General features: G+C 38.2%; 1 protein-coding gene across 1 annotated transcript in view; it reads right to left on the bottom strand.

The window, feature by feature from the left end:
* RNF213 (ring finger protein 213) overlaps positions 1 to 24732 on the bottom strand; it is a 115439-nt gene that overhangs the window by 66356 nt on the left and 24351 nt on the right. Inside the window, exons 10-23 of the mRNA XM_070937687.1 lie at positions 24343 to 24529; positions 21736 to 21788; positions 20017 to 20170; positions 15809 to 15943; positions 15067 to 15165; positions 13249 to 13371; positions 11275 to 11458; positions 9418 to 9576; positions 6514 to 6672; positions 5619 to 6211; positions 5128 to 5293; positions 2141 to 2358; positions 1612 to 1752; positions 1002 to 1163 (exon numbers count right to left, since the gene is read on the bottom strand). Coding sequence (XP_070793788.1) covers positions 1002 to 1163; positions 1612 to 1752; positions 2141 to 2358; positions 5128 to 5293; positions 5619 to 6211; positions 6514 to 6672; positions 9418 to 9576; positions 11275 to 11458; positions 13249 to 13371; positions 15067 to 15165; positions 15809 to 15943; positions 20017 to 20170; positions 21736 to 21788; positions 24343 to 24529 — 2533 coding nt within the window. The remainder of the gene's footprint in view (positions 1 to 1001; positions 1164 to 1611; positions 1753 to 2140; positions 2359 to 5127; positions 5294 to 5618; positions 6212 to 6513; positions 6673 to 9417; positions 9577 to 11274; positions 11459 to 13248; positions 13372 to 15066; positions 15166 to 15808; positions 15944 to 20016; positions 20171 to 21735; positions 21789 to 24342; positions 24530 to 24732) is intronic.

Below are 24732 nucleotides of genomic sequence, written 5' to 3'. Positions count from 1 at the left end.
CCGAATGTAGCCCGGCCGACCCACTGGCCCCCACCCTTTGGCCATTTTCGGCCAGTTCCAGGTGGCAGGGATCTGGGTCAGGGCACAGCCTGAGGAACAACCCTCCCTCTTCGGGACGATTGGGGGGGGGGACCCGCCCAGCAGCTTTGGGGAACAAGGCGGGTGCCACGATTTGCGGCTGGTCACCCCTCTGGCCGCGCTGACTTCACTCCCCAGCAATATGTGAGGAGCCGCCGCCACCTAAACCCTCTCTGCCCCCAGGAGCCAAGCTGAGCTGAATGGGAGCCCCTAAAGGGAAGCGTTCCTCCTTTCCAGCCATCTCTGCCCGGATTCCCCAATACAATTCTCAAGAGTTGCGCTTCAGGTGGCGGCCAGTTCCCCTGCAATGTGCACCGGGGGGTGACCAGCCGCAAATCGTGGCACCTGCCTTGTTCCCCGAAGCTGCTGGGTGGATCCCCCCCCCCCCCGGCAGACCATCCCGAAGAGGTTTCTTCCTCAGGCTGTGCTCTGTCCCTCCCCCCAGAGCATGCGAGGGGTCTCTTTGGGGGAAAGTGAGTAGTCCCTGCACCTCTCACTTGCAGGAGGAGGAGGAGGGTGGCGCCACCTTAAATGTTGGTAGGCAGAGGTAAAATACTTTTTTCCTTGTTTTCCTCCCCCAAAATTAAGGTGCATCTTATACACCGAAAATACAGTAAATCAACAAATTTAACAGGTTTCAGTAACTTTGTTCTGAAGAATGTTAAAATCTCACTGACTCTCAATAAAGACACAAAAATACCAAAATACGAAATTTACTGATTTAGCAAGATGTGGATTTCATTATGGACTTTGGCTGGCAATATCCAGGTATTGTGATACTTTCCTCAAAATGGAACATTATCAATACAATCTAGAAGGAAGCACGAAGAAAAAAGCAGGAGCCGGACGTTCATTCCTCTCCCTCACATGCATCTCAATAACAATAATTTGGAACGTGGAGGAAAATACAACAGGAAGCTTACTTCAGAAAATTTCTCCACTTGTGCGCTTTGTTCTTCTTTTCCGGACATCAGCATCAACTTGTTCATCAGTTCTTGAAGCTCTTCCAGAGAATACTGCCGAATCTTCTCTTGGTCCCCATGACTTTCTTGGATTGTCAGGTCCAGAACAGTGTCCAGGCAAACCTTACAACAAAAAATAAATATATACATAATGAAGACTGGCTATTTTTAAAATGTATTAATTCAGTAAACATCAGACACTCATAAAGAAAGCAATTTATTAGCAAGTATGCTTAAAAGTGATTGTAATATAGTTGAAATGCAATTTTAAATTTTATTTAATTTTAGTGGTGATGAAAACTGCATGAGTACCACTCTTTTTTTGGTGGGGGGCTAACTCTTTTTCATTACAAGCAGGCTATTTAATGCAATATTCTTTTTGTATTTTACTGTATTTCAGTGTTTAATCCTTATTTCATTTTATGCTACCAAGAGTTTGGTAGCATAACTTCCAACAGTAGAGGCAAACAAATCAAAGGCATAAAGTACATTTAAAATTAGTTTTGTGGAAATTAGCGGAAAAGAAGAAAAAACAGGCATGTTTGGGAATCATTTTTAAGTAATGTCTCACCTTCTGTCCTTCTACTGGGGCCCTAATTCTGTAAATTCCTTTCTCATTGATGCTGGTTGCCAAGGATATAGATGACAACTCCACAGAGCCATGACTCTCTTTGATAGTTTTTAACCAATCCAAGTATCTTGCAGAATCACACTGCAGGGAGAAGATATGACAAGGAATATTCCCATTAGCCTGTATATTTCCCAGGTAAAATAGACACAATTTAAGCAGGACATTCTAAAATTTCTACCCCACTGTCTTCTGGGCTTTCAAACACATGTCACCTAAATTTAATTTCACTAAAATCACCAATTGACATAATACTGTATGCAAACTGGACTTCATGTGGCAAAACGTAGTTCCATGTTTCTCTTTGAATGCAGAGCACGTATGTGGTATGTAGATATTCAGGTTCAAAGAGTATTTTTACTACATCTCATCTTTAATGAACTAATAGGCTATAAGCATTAAGCATCTTTATCAAATGCACAGCCATTTAAAGGGGAGTAATGGAAAGATACAAGACTGCTACAGTAATTACCAGCTTTGCGCGGAGGTTGCGATCACTTTCCAGAGCTTTCCATATATTCTCCAAACACTTCATGAATTCCTTAAATCCTGCCTCTCGCTTTAAATCATACAGCAGGGAAGAGTAGCCAAACACAGCATCATGGAAACAAGCCACACGGTCCACATCCATGTCATTCTCTCCTGCAGATATTGAAGCCAGCTCCACAAACACTTTCAGCTCATTTTTGTCTAATGGAAAGGAAGAAAGCATTCTGTGAGCTAAAAGGAAATTTATGTTCTATGAAAGGCTTCCCTGGATATATTGCAGTGCTTTCTAGGATGGCTTATAATTGCTTTTCTTTTGTTTGTTTATACAAAAATCCATGCAGTGCAATCATAATAAATAGAGATGTGAAAAACCAGCATTTTGGAGAATACTGGAAACCTTTCATTCCACATTGGCTACTTTGTTCCAGGTGCGATTCAACAATTTTTAGAAATTAGTCCTCTGAACTTTAAATGGTTTTGCTTCTAAATAGAGAATTAACTAATATAAAATTGTTGGGACATTGTAGAGGAGAAATAGAACATTCCAAAGTTCCCTAAAACATTAGATTTTTTCTCCACATAAAGCAAGGCAAATGATCCAGAGGTTCTATCATTATTATGATGATTAAACTAGATAAAATAGCAAGTTCAGATTTAAATAAGAAAATAATGGAAAACAAGTGTGATTGTAATTTGGAGTTTAATTAATGTAGGGGTTTATTTATTTTTCTCTGCTCGTATTTTGAATCATTATTTATGCCTTAAATTTACATTTTAGCTTGATTTATGTAAATAAAGTGTGTAAGAACTTGTAATAAATTTCAATTGGAGTAGCATTATAGGCCTATAAATAATTACTTTTCTGCCATATTAAAAAAAATTAAAAGGCAGCAATGCACTTATATAGATACAGCTGTTTCTCACTTTCATAAGAAGCTTGAGGGTGATGAACATCTACCTCATCCATCTTATGATTACTAGTTCCACTCTTTTACCTCTCTAGGTTCAAGAAAAGGGCTTCCTAAATTGATTTGCAGGCAGAAGTTCCCAGGGATTACTATGTCCCATTCACTTTCAGGCTGATGAAATGACAGATGACTGGGATGGTTATTCCCTAGCAGGTATCATTTTATTTCATTTATCTTCATTCTCAGGCACACCCCAGGGTCATCTAGCACATTCCCCATCTCCCTCAGTCTATTTCAAGCTTATTAACCAACCTGAAGCCAATAAATCACAGTCCGGATTCAACAGCCATTTTAGCCATCATAGCATCTTTACCTGCCAACCAGCTCCTCCATTATTCAAATTCTTTTCCCCAGTATCCTCACCCCATAGTGATGGGTGTTTTAACCCATCACTATGGTAGTAAAGTGGTCTGATACTGATACTAACCCATCTGCAGCCTATACCTCTCCTGTGGGAGTTTTCTTAAGGAAATCAAACTGACCCTTGCCTTTTCCTTTTTATTTCTAAAGCAAAGCACAAACTATTTTGCTTTGGTGTCTGCATGAATACAAGGTGAAGAGCCAGCACGACAGAGAACAAGGTCATCTTAGGCCCCCTTCCTTAATTCTTTACAAGAATGAAAATTCACAAGATCAACTATTGAAAAAGGCCTGTCAACGTGAAATATACTGTACAAACACTTGTAAAAGTGTTAAAAATGGCCGTGTCACTTTTTTCAATGCCATTGAAACTTCGAACTGTCACTAATCAAACTGTGGTTGTAAGTCTTTCTTACTCTTTCCCAGCATTCATGTAATTATGACCTTTATATCTTGGTTTATCCTGTGTCTTAGTTCCATCTTTCTTACAATGTCTTCGATACACCTTACTCTTCCATTGTCTTTATTCCATTATCGGCCAACTCAACAGAGTTTTCTGCTCACCTAGTTAGTATTGTATTGCTGCAGTTAGATTTTGGGTTGAGAGCAGGTTATTGGCTTTGTGGCTGGATAGAAGTTTTGAAAAGTGGGCATTTTTCCTAGGTTGCTACATCATACCTACTGGCCCGTCTGGTTGTTACCAGTACTCTGGGATTCTCCAGAGTATCTCACAACATCTCAAGCTCCAATGGCTGGTGCTTAGGGAGCCCCTTCCTGGATGCCAATCTTGGGCTCATGTTGGCATCTCCTCAGCTTCATCAGCTGGCTACATCAACACTCCCATTGTCTAATAGCTACCACCCAGTATTAATCTGCTGCTGGCTCCTGTAATGATCCTATCATCACATCATTTAATGTCTGTCTGCCCACCCCCAACATTGATCTTTCTGTTGCTAACATCACGAATGGCCTCTTGTTCTCCATTGTACTTCCCAAACTTCTGGTCTTTGTTCTGCTCACTCTTCTCCTTCTCTTTCCATTCTTTCAGCCTTGTGATACAATACGTCTGCATTTGATTGAGTCCTCAATGATACTATGGAAGCCTAACTCCTTCTTTAAAAGCCAGTTCCTCATTCTGGCAGGGCAAGGACCCATAAGCTACAGGTGTCATTGCCTCATACCTGGTCTCCTCCTACATAGGAATTTGAAGGGAAAACATTTCCTTAACCTTTACCTTTTCCTACAGTATTTATTCACAACAGCAGATGTGTGACTTTGTTTGATTACACATGATTGTGCATCTAAATGTTCTATTTGTCAAGGTTTAATTCATGCTCTATCACTGGATAGGCAACAGTAGGGAAAGGAAATACACATTCAAGTAGATGTTCCTCATTGTACATGCAAATGAAAAATCCAAAGGAGAGAAAGCCTAGAAGTAACAAAATATCAGATGGAGAAAAGAGGAAGAAAATATTCGAAAAGATAAATAAAGCTTTCATTAAACTTTGTTTTCTCTGTCCACGTGTCTTCCTGCAGATTCCAACTTGATAAACAAGAGTGGAGGATACAACAGCTCGATCCAACATAAGGTATAGTTAAAGCTTTCCCTGGGGAAACAACAGAGATATATCAATTTTACCTTCCAAAGCCTCCTTGACCCAGTGAACAAACTCCTTCCTAATTGCCAGCTCTTCGAGGCACAGGCGACGTTCTTTAGTAATATCTTGCAGCAGCTTCTTAGCATGCATCAATGAAGAGCTCATAGAAGAAAGTGTTTCTTCTTGAAAGGCCTCGAATTCACGTGTCTGAAGAATAAATTACATGGAATAAAAATATTGCATGTTGAGAATACACAAATCCCCCCTTTTGTTCCACAATTTTTTTTTTTATTTATCCCTCTGGTGTTAAGAGATTCACAGAACTGACCTTCCCCCCCACACCCAAATATCATTCCTTTTAGAAAATATAGGAATACAGCAGAGGTTTGTAATTTCCAACAGCTCAAGGGGAGTGGGAGTATGTAGCCACTATTTATACCACACTTTTATAACTTTATGAGACTGAAACTATGCAAAATCTCTTAGGTTACTGGACTGTCTTTTGAATGGCGAGTTAAAGAGATGTACTTACTAAGTTCAGCAATTGTTGCAGGACACTGAAATCACCAGAAAGTTTCAAAACGTCCTTGACTTTGTCAATAACTTTAGCAGAGTCCAATGCCAAATCCAGTTCGTGGTACTGTTGGATCTGCTGGATCCGTTCATCTATCCATGCTCCATTATCTCGAGTCTGCAGTTTGCACATAATTTTGAAATCCCTTCTGAGTTCTTCATAATCATTATTAAAATCTTTGAAGAGAACATTCACTTCAGCAAATGTGAGGTCTCCCAATTTCAAGCTGTCATAAATCCTTTGGAACTCCTTGTAACAAGGATCAAATAAGCGATCATGCACATACTCCATATCTAGAATTTCTTCGGTGTCTGAATCCTCCATGTTGTCCATCAGCTTCTTGGCTGCCTGCTCCCAGCAATGCAGGAAAATGTGGCTATCTTTAAAATCACACACAACTTTAGATACATGTTTCAGATCTTCACTCAAATCGAGATATGTCTCTATTCCATCATCACTGCATGAAGTGGGTTCTCTCACTTTCCCAACATCATCCAAAGTTTTCTCTGCCAGATTTCCGATCTGCTGTTGTTCCACTTCAGTTAAATCCACTTTAAAAAGGGGGAGAAATATAAGTTGGAGCATAGTAATTTTCAGTTCATTTAAGCATTTGATATAATCTACCTAAATATTCATTTTAGAGCACCAATCTAAAGAGTATGTGTTTTCATATCTGCATTATTCCATTTCTCTCGGGTTAGAATTTTCAGTTGCTTTCCCATTCATCCTTCCATATATTCAAGTTCTATTTTTGGAGGATATTAACAATATGGCAAAGAAGTATCAGATAATAATTTGCAGAAGAAACTATAAGCACCGATTTTACAATTATTGTCATTTTTAAAAAATATACCTTTTAAGTAGCACTGAACCTTCCTCAACATATCCAAGAGGACTCCCAAATATTTTTGCTCCCTTTTGACATGCAATATTTCCTGTCGTCTCAGATCTACAACTTTTTCTAATTTCAGTCCTCCAAGTAATTCATTTGAGAGTGATTGTTCTGTGCATTCTGTAATCAAAATTGGGAATTTTATATATACATACATACATACATACATACATACATATATTACACCAGCAGATTAAATAATTCATCAGACAGTGCATAGTCAAAAATCTTTAATAATATAAATATTAAACCCATCCAGACAACAGATAAACATATATTCCATATAATCACAACAGCAATAATCCTGAAGTTCTAAAATGCCAAAACACTATCAATGTGTAATATTTAGTATTCTTTGAAAGGAGATTCTAGAGGCATTGGAGTAATATGTCTTTTTTCTAAACAAGTTCAATCTGAGGCCATTTCATACACAGACCATTTCCTATTCCAATTTGCCCATACATTCAGTGGTTTCATGATTTTTAAAAAATGGGTATCAACTAGAGGCCCCAAGGAGCCCAACATACATACAGTATAGTAAGGGGTACAAGAATAATACTTCTGAAATGAAGAGTAGAGCCACTCTAATATAACAAACTTATATATAATAGCAGTAGCAATCGTACTTAGACTTATATACCGCTTCACAGTGCTTTACACCCCCTCTAAGCAGTTTACAGCCAGAATATTGCCCCCAACAATCCGGGTCCTCATTTTACCAAACTCAGAAGAATGGAAAGCTGAACCGGTGAGAATTAAACTGCCAAATTGCAGGCAGCCGGCAGGCAGCAGAAGTAGACTGCAGTACTACATTCTAACCACTGTGCCACCGCAGCTCATTAGCTAATATAGCTAATCAGTCAATCTCCTCGGAAGGAGGGAGGGAGGGAGAGAGGGAGGAAGGAAGGATTACACAGAAGTCTGAAAGCATAAAGTAAATCCCCCCAGCCCCATTTTGTAGCCTGGGCTGAAGTGCAAATAAACAAACTACAGGTAGTCCTTGACTTATAATAATTCATTTAGTGACTGTTCGAAGTTACAATGCCACTGGAAAAAGGCACTCATGACCATATTTCACATTTACAACCATTGCAACATCCCCATGGTCACATGATTAAAATTCAGGCACTTGGCAACTCGTATTTATGACAGTTGCACTGTCACAGGGTCATGTGATCCCCTTTTACGACCTTCTGACAAGCAAAGTCAATAGGGAAGCCAGATTCACTTAACAACCGTGTTACTAACTTAACAACTGCAGTGATTCACTTAACAATTGTGGTAAGGAAGGTCATAAAATGGGGCAAAATTCACTTAACAAATACCTATGTAGGTTCTCCGGCATCCAGCTCATGGTTGTCCCAAAGGTGCTTTTTCAAGAGGCAACTGGACTATTTTGGTTTTTCCTCAAAGACGTTTCGCTTCTCATCATTCAGCTGAAGAAGCTTCTTGGATGAGAAGCGAGATATCTTCAAGGAAAAACCAAAAAAATCCAATTGCCTCTTGAAAAAGCACCTTTGGGTCACTTTGGTCAACAAATGTTTCACTTAGGAACAGAAATTTTGGGCTCAATTGTGATACTAAGTTGAGGACTACCTGTATTAATGAAATCTTATCTCCAGGTTCTTTATTTCTAACATTCCTGCATACTTTCCCAACCCCCTTATATTTTTTCACATCTACAAGAATAATGGTACTACAATTCACTTAACAGTTCAAGAAAAACAGAATGGCTCCAATTATTTATTTAATGGATTTTTAAACAAATACCATGACATTAGGCTTATTCTAACACTCCCTGATTTACAAGACCAACAAAAATGGAAAGTAGAAAACATAGCAAAAATTTAATTAAAATAAAAAACCTAAGGTAAAATCAATAATTAAAATAGCTAACAAAGAAGAGCTTACTATCTTCCAAGTACTGAATGGGAGCTAAATGCACCTCTTTAGGGAGTACCCCCACACACACACCGCTAGATCACCACACAAGGTCCCTTTCTGGTGTGAAGTGGTATATAAACTCACACAGCTCCATTTGCACAAGTGGCCTGCAAGTGCATGCATGCTTGCTGGCTGTTCACACGGAACCATCCCCTACCCCGCTGGTCCGCAAAGCCTGAAAGGTTGGGAACTCTAATCTAGCAATAGCATGTAGACTTATATACCGCTTCACAGTGCTTTCCAGCACCCTCTGAGCAATTTACAGAGTCAGCATATTGCCCGCAACAATCTGAGTCCTCATTTTACCGGCCTCGGAAGGATGGAAGGCTGAGTCAACCATGAGCTAGTCAAGATCGAACTGCGAAAATGCTGGCAGTTGGCAATCAGCAAAAGTAGCCTGCAGTACTGCATTCTAACCACTGAGCCACCATGGTGCAGAGGATAGAATGCAGTACTGTCTCTAAGGTGACAGTAAAAACAAAATATGCATTTCTTTATTGTCCTGGTGATTTATGATTTCATAAAACCCAAGTATGTAATTAAACTACATTTAAAAAGAGCCTTGGTAGCGCAGCAAACTAAAGTGCTGTTAAGTAGCATCAGCTGCCTGCAATTACTGCAAGTTCGAATCTCAACAGGCTCCAGGTTGACTTAGCCTTCCATCCTTTCGAGGTAGGTAAAATGAGGACCCGGATTGTGGGGGCAATAAACTGACTTTGTATAAAAAAGAACACAGTTTAGGGGGGGCCAAAAGCCCTACTAAGCAGGTATATACAAAAGTATGAAGGCTATTGCTTAACGCATTGTAAGCTGCCCTGAGTCTCTGGAGAAGGGCGGCATATAAATTGAACCAGTAATAATAAATAAATAAATAAATACAATTTATCCCTCTCCCCATTTGTATAAGTGAAAGAGACTTACTTATGAATTGTCTCTTATATTTTATAATTAGCTCCAAATGCTTAATCAGAATTTGGCCTGTTACAAGTTCAAAAACAGCAATTTGAAACAAAGATTCAGCAAGAGTCACTAACGATCGAGCTTCATCAGTGAATTGGTTTAGAGTGTTTTCTTCTGCACCTATTAAATATATTAAAAACAGTAAGAAAGATTTGGCGGCATTAAATTGCTCAAGTTAGCTACTTTCTTCTTGTCACCTGAAAACAATTCCATACAAAATGACTTACAGGTAGTCCTTGACTTACGATTAGTTTAGCAACCATTTGAAATTATGACAGCGCTAAAAGGACTTACAGCCTGCCTCTAAATTTGTAGCCAATGCAGTGGCTCCATGATTGCAATCATGGTCACATTACTGCAATCTGGATACTTATGATGAGTCACCAAGCACCCTGCAACCATGTGATCCTCATTTGCAGGCTTCCCTGCTGGCTACCCCAAGGGTGAAATCAAAAAATTTTTACTACCGGTTCTGTGGGCTTATTTTGTGGGCATGGCTTGGTGGGGATAATGTGACTGGGTGGGCGTGGCCAACTTTTTTTTTTTTTTAACTTTTAAAGATTCTACAATCTTGCAGAAAAAAATGCTTTTAGAAGCCTCTGACAATCAAGCAATTCAGCTGGGATTGTTAGAGTCTTTTAAAGGCATTTTTTTTCTACAACCACTTTGGCTTTTTAAAAGCCTCTGACATCCCAGCTGAGGCGTGTGATGATCAGGCTTTTTTTTTTTTTTTTTACTTTTAAAAGCATTTTTTTGGCTGAAGAGGTTGTAGAAAAAATGCTTTTAAAACTTAAAAAACCAGCCTCTGATGATTGTGCGGCTCAGCTGGGCATGTGGGGGGGGGGGGCCCGCAGGGATTTTTGCTACCGGTTCTCCGAACCACCCGCCACCATCGCTACCGGATCAGGTGATCCAGTCCGAACTGGGAGCATTTCACCCCTGGGCTACCCCTGGAAACCCTCTGACCCTGCTTTTTTCAAGGGGCTTGCTGAAAAAAAGGACTGGTTTTCAGCCAGCCTCCTGAGAGCAAAAACATTCAAGTGTCTCTGTCAGATGAGTTTTGTTCTTAAAGGAGCAGCAAAAATGCTGCTTGCTGGAGACTTGAGTCTCACCACCAAGCAATGTTTTTGCTCTTTTTTTTAGCAAAGAAGGAGCAAAAAAAAAAAAAAAAAACCCAGTCCATTTTCACCCAACCTCTTTAACAACAAAAATGCTGCCTGACAAGATCGATTTTGCCCCACATGGGGTGAAGTGTCTCCAGCAGGGAGGAGGAGAATGAAGCCGCAGGGCTGGAGAAAAAGCTCAGATCACAAAGATCTGAGCTGCTTCTCCATAGCCCAGCCCTATAGTTCCCTTCTGTGCATGGAGGGGAACTGCCTGCCTCCCTCTGTCCACTTAATAACCACACCTGGAAAAGCCAGGATGCAGTCATAAGGCTGGGTCAGGTCATATAGTAGGACACATTGCAACTGCCTCAGTGTATGACTGTGATTTTGGGCTCAATTACAGTCGTAAATCAAGGATTCTCACTTTCCTATCTCACTTACATGCATGCTTTCCTATATCTCATTTTTTAGCTCTGCACACAAATGTAACTATTATTTTTGCCAAACGTGATTTTTTTTTAAAAAAATTATTTCAGTCAAAACATCAATGCACATTCATGAAGCAGATTATTATTTTATCATAATTTCATAAATATACCAAATGTATGAAATATCCAATACAACTCCTCCATTGTTCTATATTTTGTACCTACTTCGATCATTTACCTATTCCCTCGGACTATAAAAATAATTCTGTAAATAATTTACATACGACTGAATATGAATATAAATCTGCTCTCCTGCCATTCAAACAGATGCTTTAGTATGCTTTGAAAATCTTTCGAAGGTGTCCCCATATCATCCTTTGGCCAGGATTTTATGATGGCAGCAGATATAATTTTACCCAGCTTGTTCCGATCATATATAGATATCAACTCGAGCAGATTCTGTTGTTTCTAGAAAAGGCATAGAAAAAAGGAGGCATTATTAGGCAGTAATAAATTCAATGTACAAGGATTCTGCACCTCTATCAAGATTGTCACAAAATTCAGTTTACCATGTAATGGGACTTTACCACGGGAAATGTATTTTTCCTTTCATGTGAATTTTTCTTCTACTTGCTGAGATAGATACTGCTCTTACAATAGAGATAATCACCACTCTACGGAAATGCAAGCTCCTATACAGTTAGTCTTTGGTTTACATTTTTAGTGACCATTTGAAGTTACAAAAACACTGGGAAAAACTGACTCATGATCACTTTTCACACTTATGACCATTGTAGCATCCCCATGGTCACGTGTTCAAAATTCAGATGCTTGGCAACTGACTCATATTTATGACGGTTGCAGTGTCCCGGGGTCATGATCACCTTTTGCGACTTTCTGACAAGCAAAGTCAATGGGGAAGCCAGATTCACTTAACAACCATGTTACTAATTTAACAACTGCAAGGATTCATTTAACAATTGTAGCAAAAAAGGTCATGTCCCACTTAGCAACAGAAATTTTGGGCTCAATTGTGGTCGTAATTTGAGGACTACTTGTAAACTGGAACATGGTGCATGGGCAAAATTTGAAGGCCCTTCATCTAACTTTTCTATACTGTATCTATAAACTACAGACTAAACAGCAATCCTTAATCCTATGTAAACCTAAGCAAAGACACTGCTAACGTTACTCCAAGTTAACCAACCCTCACTTATAAAAGAGACAGAATGATCTTGAATAGATGTTAGAAATGGACTGAGAACAAACATTATGTCAATGTAAGTTCCTATTCGTAATAAAAGTCAGAATCAACTTCTGAAACAAAGAAAAGATCTTGACAAAGACCATCCCTGCTGTATGGGAAATATAAAAAAACTTAATCAGCAGAATCAGCTAGTTTAGTATGTATTACCTATAAACAGAAGTCATAAATACTAAAAAAAACCTAATTTAATGAATGGAAAAACATGAAACTATAGTTCTATAGTGTGTTACAGTAAAAGATATTTTTAAAAATCCATGCTAAAATTTTTAAACTATATCAATATGGGAAGGACACATTACAGGTCAGGGTTTGATGTATTTTGGGCTGTATGCAGAAGTATAACCAACACTCATTTACAACCTTGAGATGCCCTTGCAAGGCAACATACTGCTCTCTCTGTCCTGCCTGCTAAGCGGGGTGGATAAAAATCGATGATTTTTTTTTAAAAAAATTTAAAAACGGATTTTTTTTATTTAAATCGGATTTTTTTTATTTTAATCGAATTTATTTTAATAAAGTGTTTTTGGAGTAAAAATCTATCTAAAGATAGTTTTCTATCTAAGATACGTTAATAATTTAGTTTATACAGCATGAAATGGAGCTTAGTTATGTAGCATGAGGCTGTATATTCTGCAATATTAGGACTCTTGGTGAGTCAACAGTGGGTCAAAGGACCACCTGCTATGGGACAGAGATGACAGTTGCCCTTTAAAAATTATGACTTAAATCAAGTTGATTTAAATCAAGCCTTTTTACTAGTGATTTAAATCATGATTTAAATCGTGTTTAAATCGACTTTATTTAAATCAAATCCACCCTGCTGCTAAGATGTATAGACAATGCATTTCTCAGCCAACTTGGAAGTAGAGGATGGCATATGTCTGGAAGGTACATTGCTTTAATCTGTGACTATCCGAAGCGTAACAACCATTGTTATTTACTGAAAGATCAGACAATATTAGATACATTACCTGGTATTACAAAAAATTACCTGGTATGCTGAATCAATAGCTTCAAGGGCACAATTTTCAAATACTTGCAAAATCAGAGAATCGAATTTTTGAATTTCCTCGTAGTGACTACAGTAGATTTGAATTTGTTCAACTGCCCCTTCCTAATTAGACAACATCAAAGCAAAGCACAATTTGGGGTTACAAAGTATTTATAGACTCTAAAGCGGAGACATAGAACAGAAGAATTTGTGATTATGGCAATAAGACCAAAACATAATCAATTATTTTTCAAAATATATAAAATGTTGTTCTGCTTGTTCAGGATGGAAATAGGACATAGGGTACTATATACTATTATTTTTTGCAATAGTCTTTCTACAATAATTGGGCATTTATAGTTACTTAATTTATTTTTTTTAATTGGCATACTTGAGAAAATCTCAGAAAGTTATGATCACACACATAATAAAAAATGTCCATCCTACAATTAAAATTATATAATTAAGCAGTTCCCAAACATTAAGCCAGATAAGTGACCGTGCATTCTACCAGAATTGCGGCCACAACAGCCGCCTGGGCTACACAAGCATCTGTAGAGGAGGTATGCAGGGAAGCAACTTGGTCCTCACTGTCCCCATTTATCAGACACTATTAGCTGGACGCATTTGCCTCAGCTGAGGCGGCTTTCGGCAGAAGGGTCCTCCAGAAGGTACATACAGACAGGGGGACTTAGGATCAGAACAGGGTCCACCCTTAGGACATGCCAGCTTTGGTATGTCCCACTCTTTGGATTCTCAAGGCAGTACATCAGAGAAAGAGCGTTGGTCTTACCTGATACACTTCTTCTTGATGTACTGCCGGAGAATCCAATCCCACCCTAGCAACGGTCTGATCCAGAGTTTAGAAATGGACAGCCAAGTTAGAGAAAGGTCAAGTCATCTGCTACATCCTCAGCAAACTGGGAAGCAACCAGGAGAGGCATGGCAGAAAGCTCAAGAAATTCGGTCTCCAAAGGAAGAAGGCGGAGCAATTCCTTAAAGCCTAAAGGTATGAACTGACTGGATTTCAAGGGGCAGGGAGGTTCCATAACATTCATGCAGCCACAAAGAAACATTTGCAGACCTCCATTCCCTAAGCTCATGGAAACTGGGAGGAAATTAGTTGTCTGGAAGAAATTCCATACTTGTTTACCTCAGGTGCTTCATTCGAATTGAAATCAGGTGTTCTGCATAGACAAATCACCAATTATCTGCCCAGATATGAAACGGAGATCTAAACTTGCCACTTACATGTGTTGTATCAGAGATTATTTGGGATATGTCCATGATTGCCACGGAGATCATGAACTCCCAAGTCTATTTTAACCAATCCAGAGAGTATGGAGATTGAAGTCACTAAAACATGAGAAGTCTCCAATACCAGTCTGAGAACAAATCAAGGGGTTCACAGAGGGCATCTGTCATGGTAGCTGATGCACTAGAAGGATACCCAAGTTGTCCCCATAACCAACTTAACATATAGGCCAGTGATGGCTAACCTTTTTGGTGCCGAGTTCCCAAAGCGTGCAAGTGTGAAACCCCAAAATGCAATGTGAGCGCCCCTGTACAAGCACACATCAGGTCAAAACAAATGGTAAGTTTATATTACTGTAGTGATTCCTTCTTGTCCCAAATCATATTTTGCTGATGCTAGAAACTCGAAGCAGTTTTGCCACATATGATAGTGATTCAGACTAATCTTGATTTAATGACAATAAAAGAAGACACATGTCACAAAATAGGTTATCCTTATCTAGATCTTAATTAATTAGTACAAGCGGATTAACATCACATTCATGACACTATATATCTACATACCTGTTTAATTCTGCTTTTCAAAATTGTAATTAAAGTTTCTTTCCAATGTTCAGAATTACTGCTATTAGGAAACTTTATTTTCAAAAAGTGATCCAATGCCTACAAAGAAAACATTATTTTACGTTTTAAAGCCACAAACGAAAAACTGTTTAAGATGGAAGTAGGAATGTAGGAGTATTTATTCTATTCAAATGGAAACATTTGAAATGTTTCCAAATGGAAATGGAAACTTTAATGCTAGAATATTTCATCACCTATTAGAAAAGAATATATGCTTTTTAAGAATTGGAAAACTAAACTGAAGATATAATGTCAGGTTAAGCTCCACCTTCAAACCTGAAGAAAACTACAATTTGAGATCCTATTATGACTTCAGGGAAGTAACTATGAAAACAATGTTCAAAATTTCTAGAATAAAATAAGATTAGTTTTCAACGTTGGTCTCGTCTTTTCTCTATCCTCTAATTTTTCTGAAGTAACACCCTGCAAACTTGAAAAGAACTAAGAAAAATATTGCAACTGGTAACACATGCCTCTGATAGGCTAAATAGATCAACAGAGATCTGGTTCACTTCACAGTGTACACTGCAAAAATTCATGCATTAAACAGTTTTCAGTAATGATTACTGATATAAAAATGGCTAGGAAAAGAAAATTAGAACAACCGTTAAAAGAAAAAGGAAGCTACAAATCACAATGTTCTGTATAAAATCTAGATGTAGCGCAATTCTAAAACACAAACCTCAAGTTCCTTTTTCGAAGAAAACTTAACTGGTCTTTTTTCTAGCAGTGATTTTGGAAGACAGTTCTGAAACCAATCACTGGTAGTTTTACGAACATTTTGGAATATTGTTGTGGCAAACTCCATTTCTGAAACCTGTCATATGAAAAGGAAAATATAATTTGTTGAATGAGAAGGGAAGCCTATTTCCTGAATGAGCATAAGTAAAATTTTAAGAGAGGAAAATCCACTTAGAGGAAGTTACCCATCTCCACTAATTGTAACACCACCAAACAACATTTGTCTATCTCAGGTCCTTGGGAAGGACTCAATGGGTACCTAAAAGGCCAAATTCAGTCTAAACATCTGGCTGACTTTGAGATGAACTGTAATAATAAAAGTAGATTTAATACAGGTAGTCCTCAACGTACAACCGTAATGGAGCCTGCCCATTATGGTCATAGAATGGTTCACTCATGTGATTGGCCTGATTTTTATGACCATTTTGCAGACATCAAAGTCAATAAATTGACTGCTTCAGTCATTAAATGAACACCATAGTCACTAAGCAATTGTACACTATCGACCGGATTTGCTGAAAGCGTAAAATAAATGCCAATTTTCAGCAAAACATGATAAAATGTGATTATGTGACCATGGGATGCTGCAAACAGCCATAAGTCAAGGTACCCATTTATAGATACCCTTTATCTACCCCTTTATCTTTAGATACCCATTCAAGTCAACTTTGGGTGGCTTACAAATATAATACTAAATTAAAATAGTTAAAAACATAAAATAAAACAGCTCAGACTAAAACTATCTTTAAAATGCAGCACAATGGCAACACCCAACATATTAACACCAAGCCTAGGATCAAAGCTAGATTTTAAGGGTTTTTTGAAATTTCAAGAGACAGGGGTTCCTCTATCACTGGTGGGAATGCTGTTCCAGAGGGTGAGTGCACAGAAGCCATACTTCCTAGGTCCCCTATGATTAAGCTGGCCAATGGGACTCTCTATTATTTCAGCTATAATCCTAAAATGTTTGGGAGGGTATCTCAGGCATCACAGAATGATCCGCTCTGCAGCCTACTGAGATCTGTGAAATTTGACCACGGAAGGGAAAATCAATAGTTCAAACCCTCCTTGTACAGTATCTTCTGAACATCAAAGCAGGGAATAATACATACGGTTAGATTCAGTATACCCCTAATCTGTGCCGAATCTATGCCAGGTTTGATAATAGTCTAACTACTATCATCACATTGGGGGATGTGAATTTCAAGCCAAATTACTTTGTGAAGTTTAAAATACTTTACAGGAAGTCATCGACTTACAACCACAACTGAGCCCAAACTTTCTGTTGCTAAACGAGACAGTGGTTAAGTGAATTTTGCCCAATTTTATGACCTTTCTTGCCATAGTTGTTAAGTGAATCATTGCAGTTAAGGTAATAACACAGTTGTTAAGTGAATCTGGTTTCTTCATTGACTCTGCTTGTCAGAAGATAACAAAAGGTGATCACATGACTCCAGGACACTGCAACCGTCATAAATATGAACCAATGGCCAAGTGTTTGAATTTTGATCATATGACCATGAAAATGCTGCAATGGTTGTTAAGTGTGAAAAATATCATAAGTCCCTGTTTTCAGTGCTGCTGCAACTTCAAACAGTCACTAAGCGAACTGTTATAAATCAAGGATTATCTGTACTTTTATCTGCCTGAAGCACTCAAAAACAGTGATGTTTTCATATAACTTACATCACCAAAGTTATCTGTCCCAATGAATTCCCCCTAGGTCTGAAATGGATAGGGTCTCCTGCTTGAGCGGGGGTGGGACTAGAAGACCTCCAAGAATCCTTCCAATTCTGTTATTCTGTTTTTCTAGTCAGTTTCATGGGGATCAAGAAAGCCTTTTCCAAGACAGATTAGAGACAATATTAGAATAATTCTGGATACTTTAGAATACTACGAAGCACATCCTGAAAAGCAAGATGGCCTTGATATTTTTAGATGCAGCCTTTGATAATGTAAACTGGCGATTTATGCTGCTTCAAATGGAACAGATGGGCTTTCGTAGAAAATTCGTTCAGGCAACAGAAGCTATGTATCACAAGCAAACGGCAAAAGTAATGATAAATGGAGAATTGACTGATTCTATTGAGATAGAAAAAGGTACTAGGCAAAATGTCCACTGTCCCCACTGTTGTTTAAATTGACATTAGAAGTTTTAAATAGAAATATCAGAGAAGAAAAAGATATAAAAGGTATGAAAATTCAAAAAGAAGAATATAAATTGCAAGCATTTGCAAACCAATGACCTGGTTTTTATTATTGAAGTACCCTTAACATCAATAAATAAACTGATAGAGAACATTGGAGAGTTTGGGAATGTAGCAGGTTTGAAAATTAATAAAGATAAAACGAAGATTTTGACTAAAAATATGTTGATAAAGCAAAAAGAAGAACTGATGGAGATATCAAAGATGCAGGTTACAAATAAGGTAAAATATTTGGGGATATATTTGACAGCAAGGTGTAGTACACTTAAAGAAAATAACTACAATAAGCTTAAGCAACAGATAGGGATAGACTTGGCGAAATGGGGAAACTTGCAATTTTCTCTGATTGGTAGGATATCAACTATTAAGATGAATATTTTGCCTAGAATTCTGTATCTATTCCAGACAATCCCAATTAGATTGGGGAAAGAATTTTTTGAAGATTTGAATAAAATGGTACTGAAATATATTTGGCAGGGAAAGAAGGCGAGGATAAAACTAAAGTTGTCACAAGATACTAGAATGACGGGAGGCTTTGGTTTACCTAATTGGGAACTTTATTATCAAGCAACAAGTTTGATGTGGATTAAAGAATGGATAACTTTGAGAAATAGGCTATTGAATTTAGAAGGACATGATTTGTTGATCGGGTGGCACACCTTCTTATGGTATAAAGGAACAAAAATACAGGGGTATTTTAAAAGACATCAGATATGTGAAGCTGTGTTATTGAATTGGGAGAAGATTAAAAAACAACACTATCTGAAAATTCCAGTCTGGGTATCTACAATTGAAGCATTTTCATATTTTATAGTATTTAGAAGGGAACAAATTGTTAGATATAGTGAATTAATGGATGAAAAGGGTGAACTTAAATTGAAGCAAGAATTAGAAGAACAGGATTTTAAGATGGATTGGTTTTCATATTTGCAAATACATTCTAGATATGAAGATCTTAAACAAGAAGGTTTTTATAATGTTATGACTAACCTAGATAAAATTTTAATGGGTTCTAATGACTATGTAATTAAAAAACTATATGGATACTTGTTAGAGGTAAAATTGGAAAAAGAACAAGTTAAAGAGTCATTGATAAGCATGGGGGAAAAATTTTGGTCACGGTATTGATTTAGAGAAATGGCAAAAATTGTGGTCGCAAAATTATAAAATGACAATGTCTAGCGCATATAAGGAGAATTTGAATAAGATGTTTTACAAGTGGCATTTACCCCCGACGAGGATAGCCAGAATGTTCAAGAACAAATCGGAGAAATGTTGGAAGTGTCATCAGACTCCAGGATCATATTACCATATGTGGTGGACATGCGTAGAAGCTAAGAGATAATGGACTAAGATACACACATGGCTGGAAAAAATGATAAAAAAACACACTGACTTTAAATCAGAGATATTTTTATTAGGGATTTTACCAGAAACATACAATAGAGAACTGCAATATTTAATTGTGAATGTTTTAACAGTGGCTAGAATTGTATTTGCTAAAAACTGGAAAGGAGAGAAGTTACCTACTGATGATGAGATTATTAAGAAAATTATGGAATGTGCTGAAATGAGTAAATTGACATTTGAAATTAGAGAACAAGAAGATAAACAACATTATTTGATATGGGATTTGTTTTATCAATGGATAGATAATAAAACATGGGAGATGAAGCATGAAATATGAGGTTGATGTAAAGATAAAATATTTGAAGTTCTTTCTTATGAGAAATAAGCTTTTGTTACTAATTGGTGCTCTGGAAATGGGATTAAGCACAAAAGAATGTTAACCAATCGATACACTGTCTGTAACTGATTGGAATGATGATGGTTTTATGTTTTGTTTTTGTTTTAAAATAAAAAAAAATTTAAAAAAAAAGAAAGAAAGCCTTTTCCACACTCATCTTAATGAACTATCGAAGGGCAAAAGAGAGAAGCTTACCTCTGATGGTACAAGTGCAAGAATTGTTGAAACAATCTCAATTGCTGTAGCTAATAACTTGTATTGTGATATTACTGGAATCCGACTGCTGCATATCTGATGAAGTTTTTGACAGGCAATAGCAGAGCATTTCCAATCTTCTTTCTGAATTGTACTGAATTGCAGAAAGTTTGTATATTTTTTGCAATCAAGAGACACCAGAAATTTACATTAAAAGTATGCATAAAACAGACTCAAGAGTTCAAAATGATATTTGCAATGAAAACTAAACTTATAGGAACGTAAAATACGTCTCTTCATCTTCATAACTAGTCATACACATCCCCATAGTTGATTCTTTGAATTAGGAAGTCTTCTATAGAAGCCATTTTGTGAATATGAACATCACTCATTCATAATTTTCCAAAGATGTGCCTCACCTGGGAAACATGGCATACTATCAAAGTTAAGCGTTAAATAGAGACCTAACAAAACATTGGTAGTCTTCAGATTGGGTCAATTGTAATTGAAATAAAAACAATTGCCACTGATAAGTGATACAAACGTAAAGCATGACATAAAGTGACTGCATCACTTAGTGACGGCAGTCCTGTGTGCCAGCAAACCTTAGGACTGTGTGGGTCATTAAAGGGAAAGAGGCAGGAGCCCCAGATAAGGAGTGCAGCAAATGGGGGGGGATGCTGTGGGCAAGCACTGCGAAGCATGGAAGGACTGGCAAGGACCATGGGGGAGTTGACAAAGGCAGCATGGAAGCAAGGGTATCAGGTGGGCTGGCAAGGATGGGTGCTGGAAAGCAGGGGAAGGTGTCAGGCTCAAGCAACAGAGCCACATGTGGAAGGTTCAAGTTGGTAACTTTATTGCATTTTACCTACAGTACAGGAATTTCCCCCAACTGCTTGCCATCCCTTGGGAATAGACAGGAATGGTTCCATGGAACCTGGTGGGGGAAGTGTCAGTCCTGCAGCTGTGCAACAATTCAAGGCTAATCCCCTGCTTCATTCCTCCTCCCTGAATGGCTGGGCATTCAAGGGGTGTCCATGCAATATCATACTCTATAGTGGGATTCCTCTATAGGAAGGAAGAGTTGAGGTCAATTTTTTTTCCCTTTTTCCTTTCCTCAAGATCACTTCCTACTTTGTTCTAATGGTCTTCAATTCTCCTTTTCTAGTAGAAATATCCCAACCACAAAATGCTAATCATGGCACTGTCACAGACAAAAGTGACTTACAAATGTTAGTAAACAAAACGAATGAATCTTTCTAACTTCTCTTGAAGCGCTTTTATACACTGATGTTTATGGTTATTAAAATAACATGTAATCTTTTATGACCAGTTTGTGGATCATGAGCAATCCGTTTGATGGAGCACTTTATCATGCACAGAAGCGTCAGACTTCCTTCAGACAGCAAGGGCCACATAGGCCATTTTGCCTTATAAGGCTGGGCCACAATTGATCAGCAGGTCAGCTTTGCAAATGGCGGTTTCTGAGCATGCTCTCTCTAGAAACTGCACAAACATCAGCTACTTATTCCAACACCTGATTAGATCAAGTACCTACTCAAAGACTTGAGGGCCCCTAGTTGTGGATTATCATTTTCAGCTTGACAAAACAAAGTTATATAAGTAATTCACTATCAATTTTTCTATTGTTTACTTCAGTCAGGCGTATTCAAAATGAATGCTTTTTTTTTTTTTAAAGGACATGCACATTTTACTTACAACTTTTTTTCTGACAGGATGTGCAACAATTTTTCTAAAAGCTTTTCTACATCCTAAAACAGAGAAAAAAGATCAGATTAAAAAGAATCAATGTTTTAGACCAGGGGTGTCAAACTCAAGGCCCAGGGGCCGGATCCGCCCTGAGAAGTGTTTAGATCTGGCCCGCAAGGCTGCCCTCCCAAACTCTTATTTTCGCTGGCAGAGGTTTGCAGGAAGCTGTCACAGCCGAAAACAGACCTTGGGAGCCTGTTTTCACTGGCAGAGCATCTGGGCCACCAGAGGCACCCCTGACATGAGTGAAGTAGAGCTTGCCATAACCCTCTGCCCACTGCCCATGCCCCCCAAGTTGAACACAACTGTGATGCAGCCCTCAATGAAATCAAGTTTGACACCCCTGTTTTAGACAAACATCTCCCAGTCAACTGGCTTTGTACAGTTTACTGCCTAAAGAGGTTGGGGTGTGGGTGTGTTTGCCTATGTGTGTGTGCATGTGTTGCCATGCATCTGAATGCCTCCGTTTGTAAGAAATACATCCTGCCCTAGAGAAGACTTGGACAATTAACGGATCTAAACATAAATACTGCACATTCATAAACTTTGCCTGCATTGTGTAGGAATGAATTCATACCTGTGAGTTATTCTATGTACTCATGGATAAACCAAGAATTTTAGGTTGCAAAATACCAACAAAAAACATGTTTTGCTTACTCATGGATGGGCTTATCTGCAAGTATATATAGTAATGAGACTTTCCTCTTCTCCCATTACCTGCAAGTAATTTTCCATTAGCTATCTGAGCTTAATCTACATAAAAATTTGTATCTTCTTTCTGAAACCCATGCGCTCATCTTACCAGAGAACTGAGCTTACAGCACACTGTTACCTACCAATGGGCAAGCGGAGAAACTAGTGCTCGCAATACATCGTCTTTTTGAGAAAAAGATGCAGAGAGGGCATTTCTCCGTACAGAATGGTGGCAATGGTTTATTGGTGGTTGCAACAATTGAGATTGTGGAGGAAAGACTTAGGGAACCCTCTTGTGAGAGTCACAGATGCCAAGCCACTACAACTCTGTGCATCATTCTGCAAGCATGCACCGTGGAAAGCAGCGATTCAAACAAAATATGGGAGCCTCAACAAATGTTTTCTTCTTTTCTCTTGGTTGGAAAATTTATTTGAAAGTGGATACAGGTAGACCTCGGCTTTCAACCATTCATTTTGTGACCATTTGAGATTACAATGGCACTGAAAAAAGGGACTTTTAACAATTTTTCCCACTTCTGACCCTAGCCTACCATCATCCCCATGGTAACGTGATCAAAATTCAGAGATTGGCAACTGACTCATTGTTCTGACAGATGAAACAGAACCAAACTTAAGTTTCTCTACTGGGTTATTCACCACCTAGTGTCACTTGTTTGAGATGGGGGTTTCTAGAAATTAATTGAGTGAGTGAGTGAGTGAGTAAGTGAATGAATATTTGGAAGTGGCTCAGGCAGATACCTCCTTAATTCACTGAAGAGGGAGGAAGTACAGCACAATCAATCTTGCAAGATTCTGCTTTTATTGCCGATATCAATAAAGATAGTTTTAGCTTTCCTGGAGCTGACTGCTTGGTCTGATCTGCCTTGTGGGGCTAACAACCCTCAAGAAATACTGGGAACCAGAGTGTTTCAAAAAGGGAATTCTATGCAGTGTAGCTCCTTAAACGTACAGGGTATCTTATTATCAGCTCATGATGTTTACCTATTTTTGCCTGAGGCTGCCAAACCTGGCTGATTACTACCCAAGTGAATGAGTATTTCTTCCACTGGGGAGGAAGTATCTGCATATATGAAATTCTATGACATATACCAGGACATGCAGTACTGCCCTGATAGGAACAAAGCCCCTTTGCAACCTACTGTTAATATGGGACCCTTCCAGAGGTGAGTGATGCATACAAGTAGTCCTCAAGTTACGACTACAATAGAGCCCAAAATTTATGTTGCTAAGTGAAACATTTGTTAAGTGACTTTGCCCCATTTTATGCCTTTGCTTGCCACAGTGGTTAAAGTGAATCATTCAGAACTTAGTAACATGGTTTGTTAAGTGAATTTGGCTTCCCCATTGATTTTGCTCGTCAGTCACAAAAGGGGTTCACATGCTCCCAGGACACTGCAACAGTCATAAATATGAACCAGTTGCCAAGCATCTTAATTTTGATCAGGTGGCCATGGAGATGCTGCAATGGTTGTAAGTTTTCACTTCTGTTATAACTTTGAACAGCCACTAAATGAATTGTTGTAAGACAAGGATTACCTGTATTATGAGCCCAAGATATCAAAGGCAAACAGTATGCCTTGACCAAGGAAGGTTATTCTACCCTGAGGCCAACAGTAGCAATTTGGTATGCCAAATTGATGCTAAATCTGTAAGTTACGCCTTAATAGACCAATTTACTAGAATAGTTTGGACAAACCAAGTTCTCATACTTGCTGATGCATAGCTCACATTAGAAGTAATGACAAAACCATGGGCCAAATGTAAGCTTGAGCCTCTGGTATCTGTCCCTTTCCATCATCAGACAAAGATGATTAAAAATGTTAATTAGAAATCAGAACAAACCTGACAGTTTTGACGGTCAATTTTCAAGTTGTTCAGTCTATAATAAGTTCCCAGAAGACAGTCAAATGGATTAGCGTAAGGGCCAGAGATAAATTCCACCAGGTGATATAGTGGTAACAAGCAGAACCAGGCTCTGAATAATGTTCGGTTTCCTTCCAGCAAATGCTCCTTTTCCATTATTATATTCCTTTTCAACATACAGAAAAGCATGACAGTTACATAGAAATTTGAATTAAAACATGTGTATTCTCTGAGTACTTTTTGTAGGAGCTTCAGTTTCAAAATTATACAGAACATGAGGAACTGTGAATCCAGAAATAAAGAAATTTCAAATTGGTTTTACATTTTGCAGCTGCTATATTTAAAAGACCTGGGTTTGCTTGACTCTGA

The sequence above is a fragment of the Pituophis catenifer genome, unplaced genomic scaffold, assembly GCF_029215685.1.
Source record: "Pituophis catenifer annectens isolate HBS135680 unplaced genomic scaffold, rPitCat1.0.hap2 SCAF_2, whole genome shotgun sequence".
Lineage (NCBI taxonomy): Eukaryota > Metazoa > Chordata > Lepidosauria > Squamata > Colubridae > Pituophis > Pituophis catenifer.
This window is presented reverse-complemented; position numbering and strand designations above follow the sequence as displayed.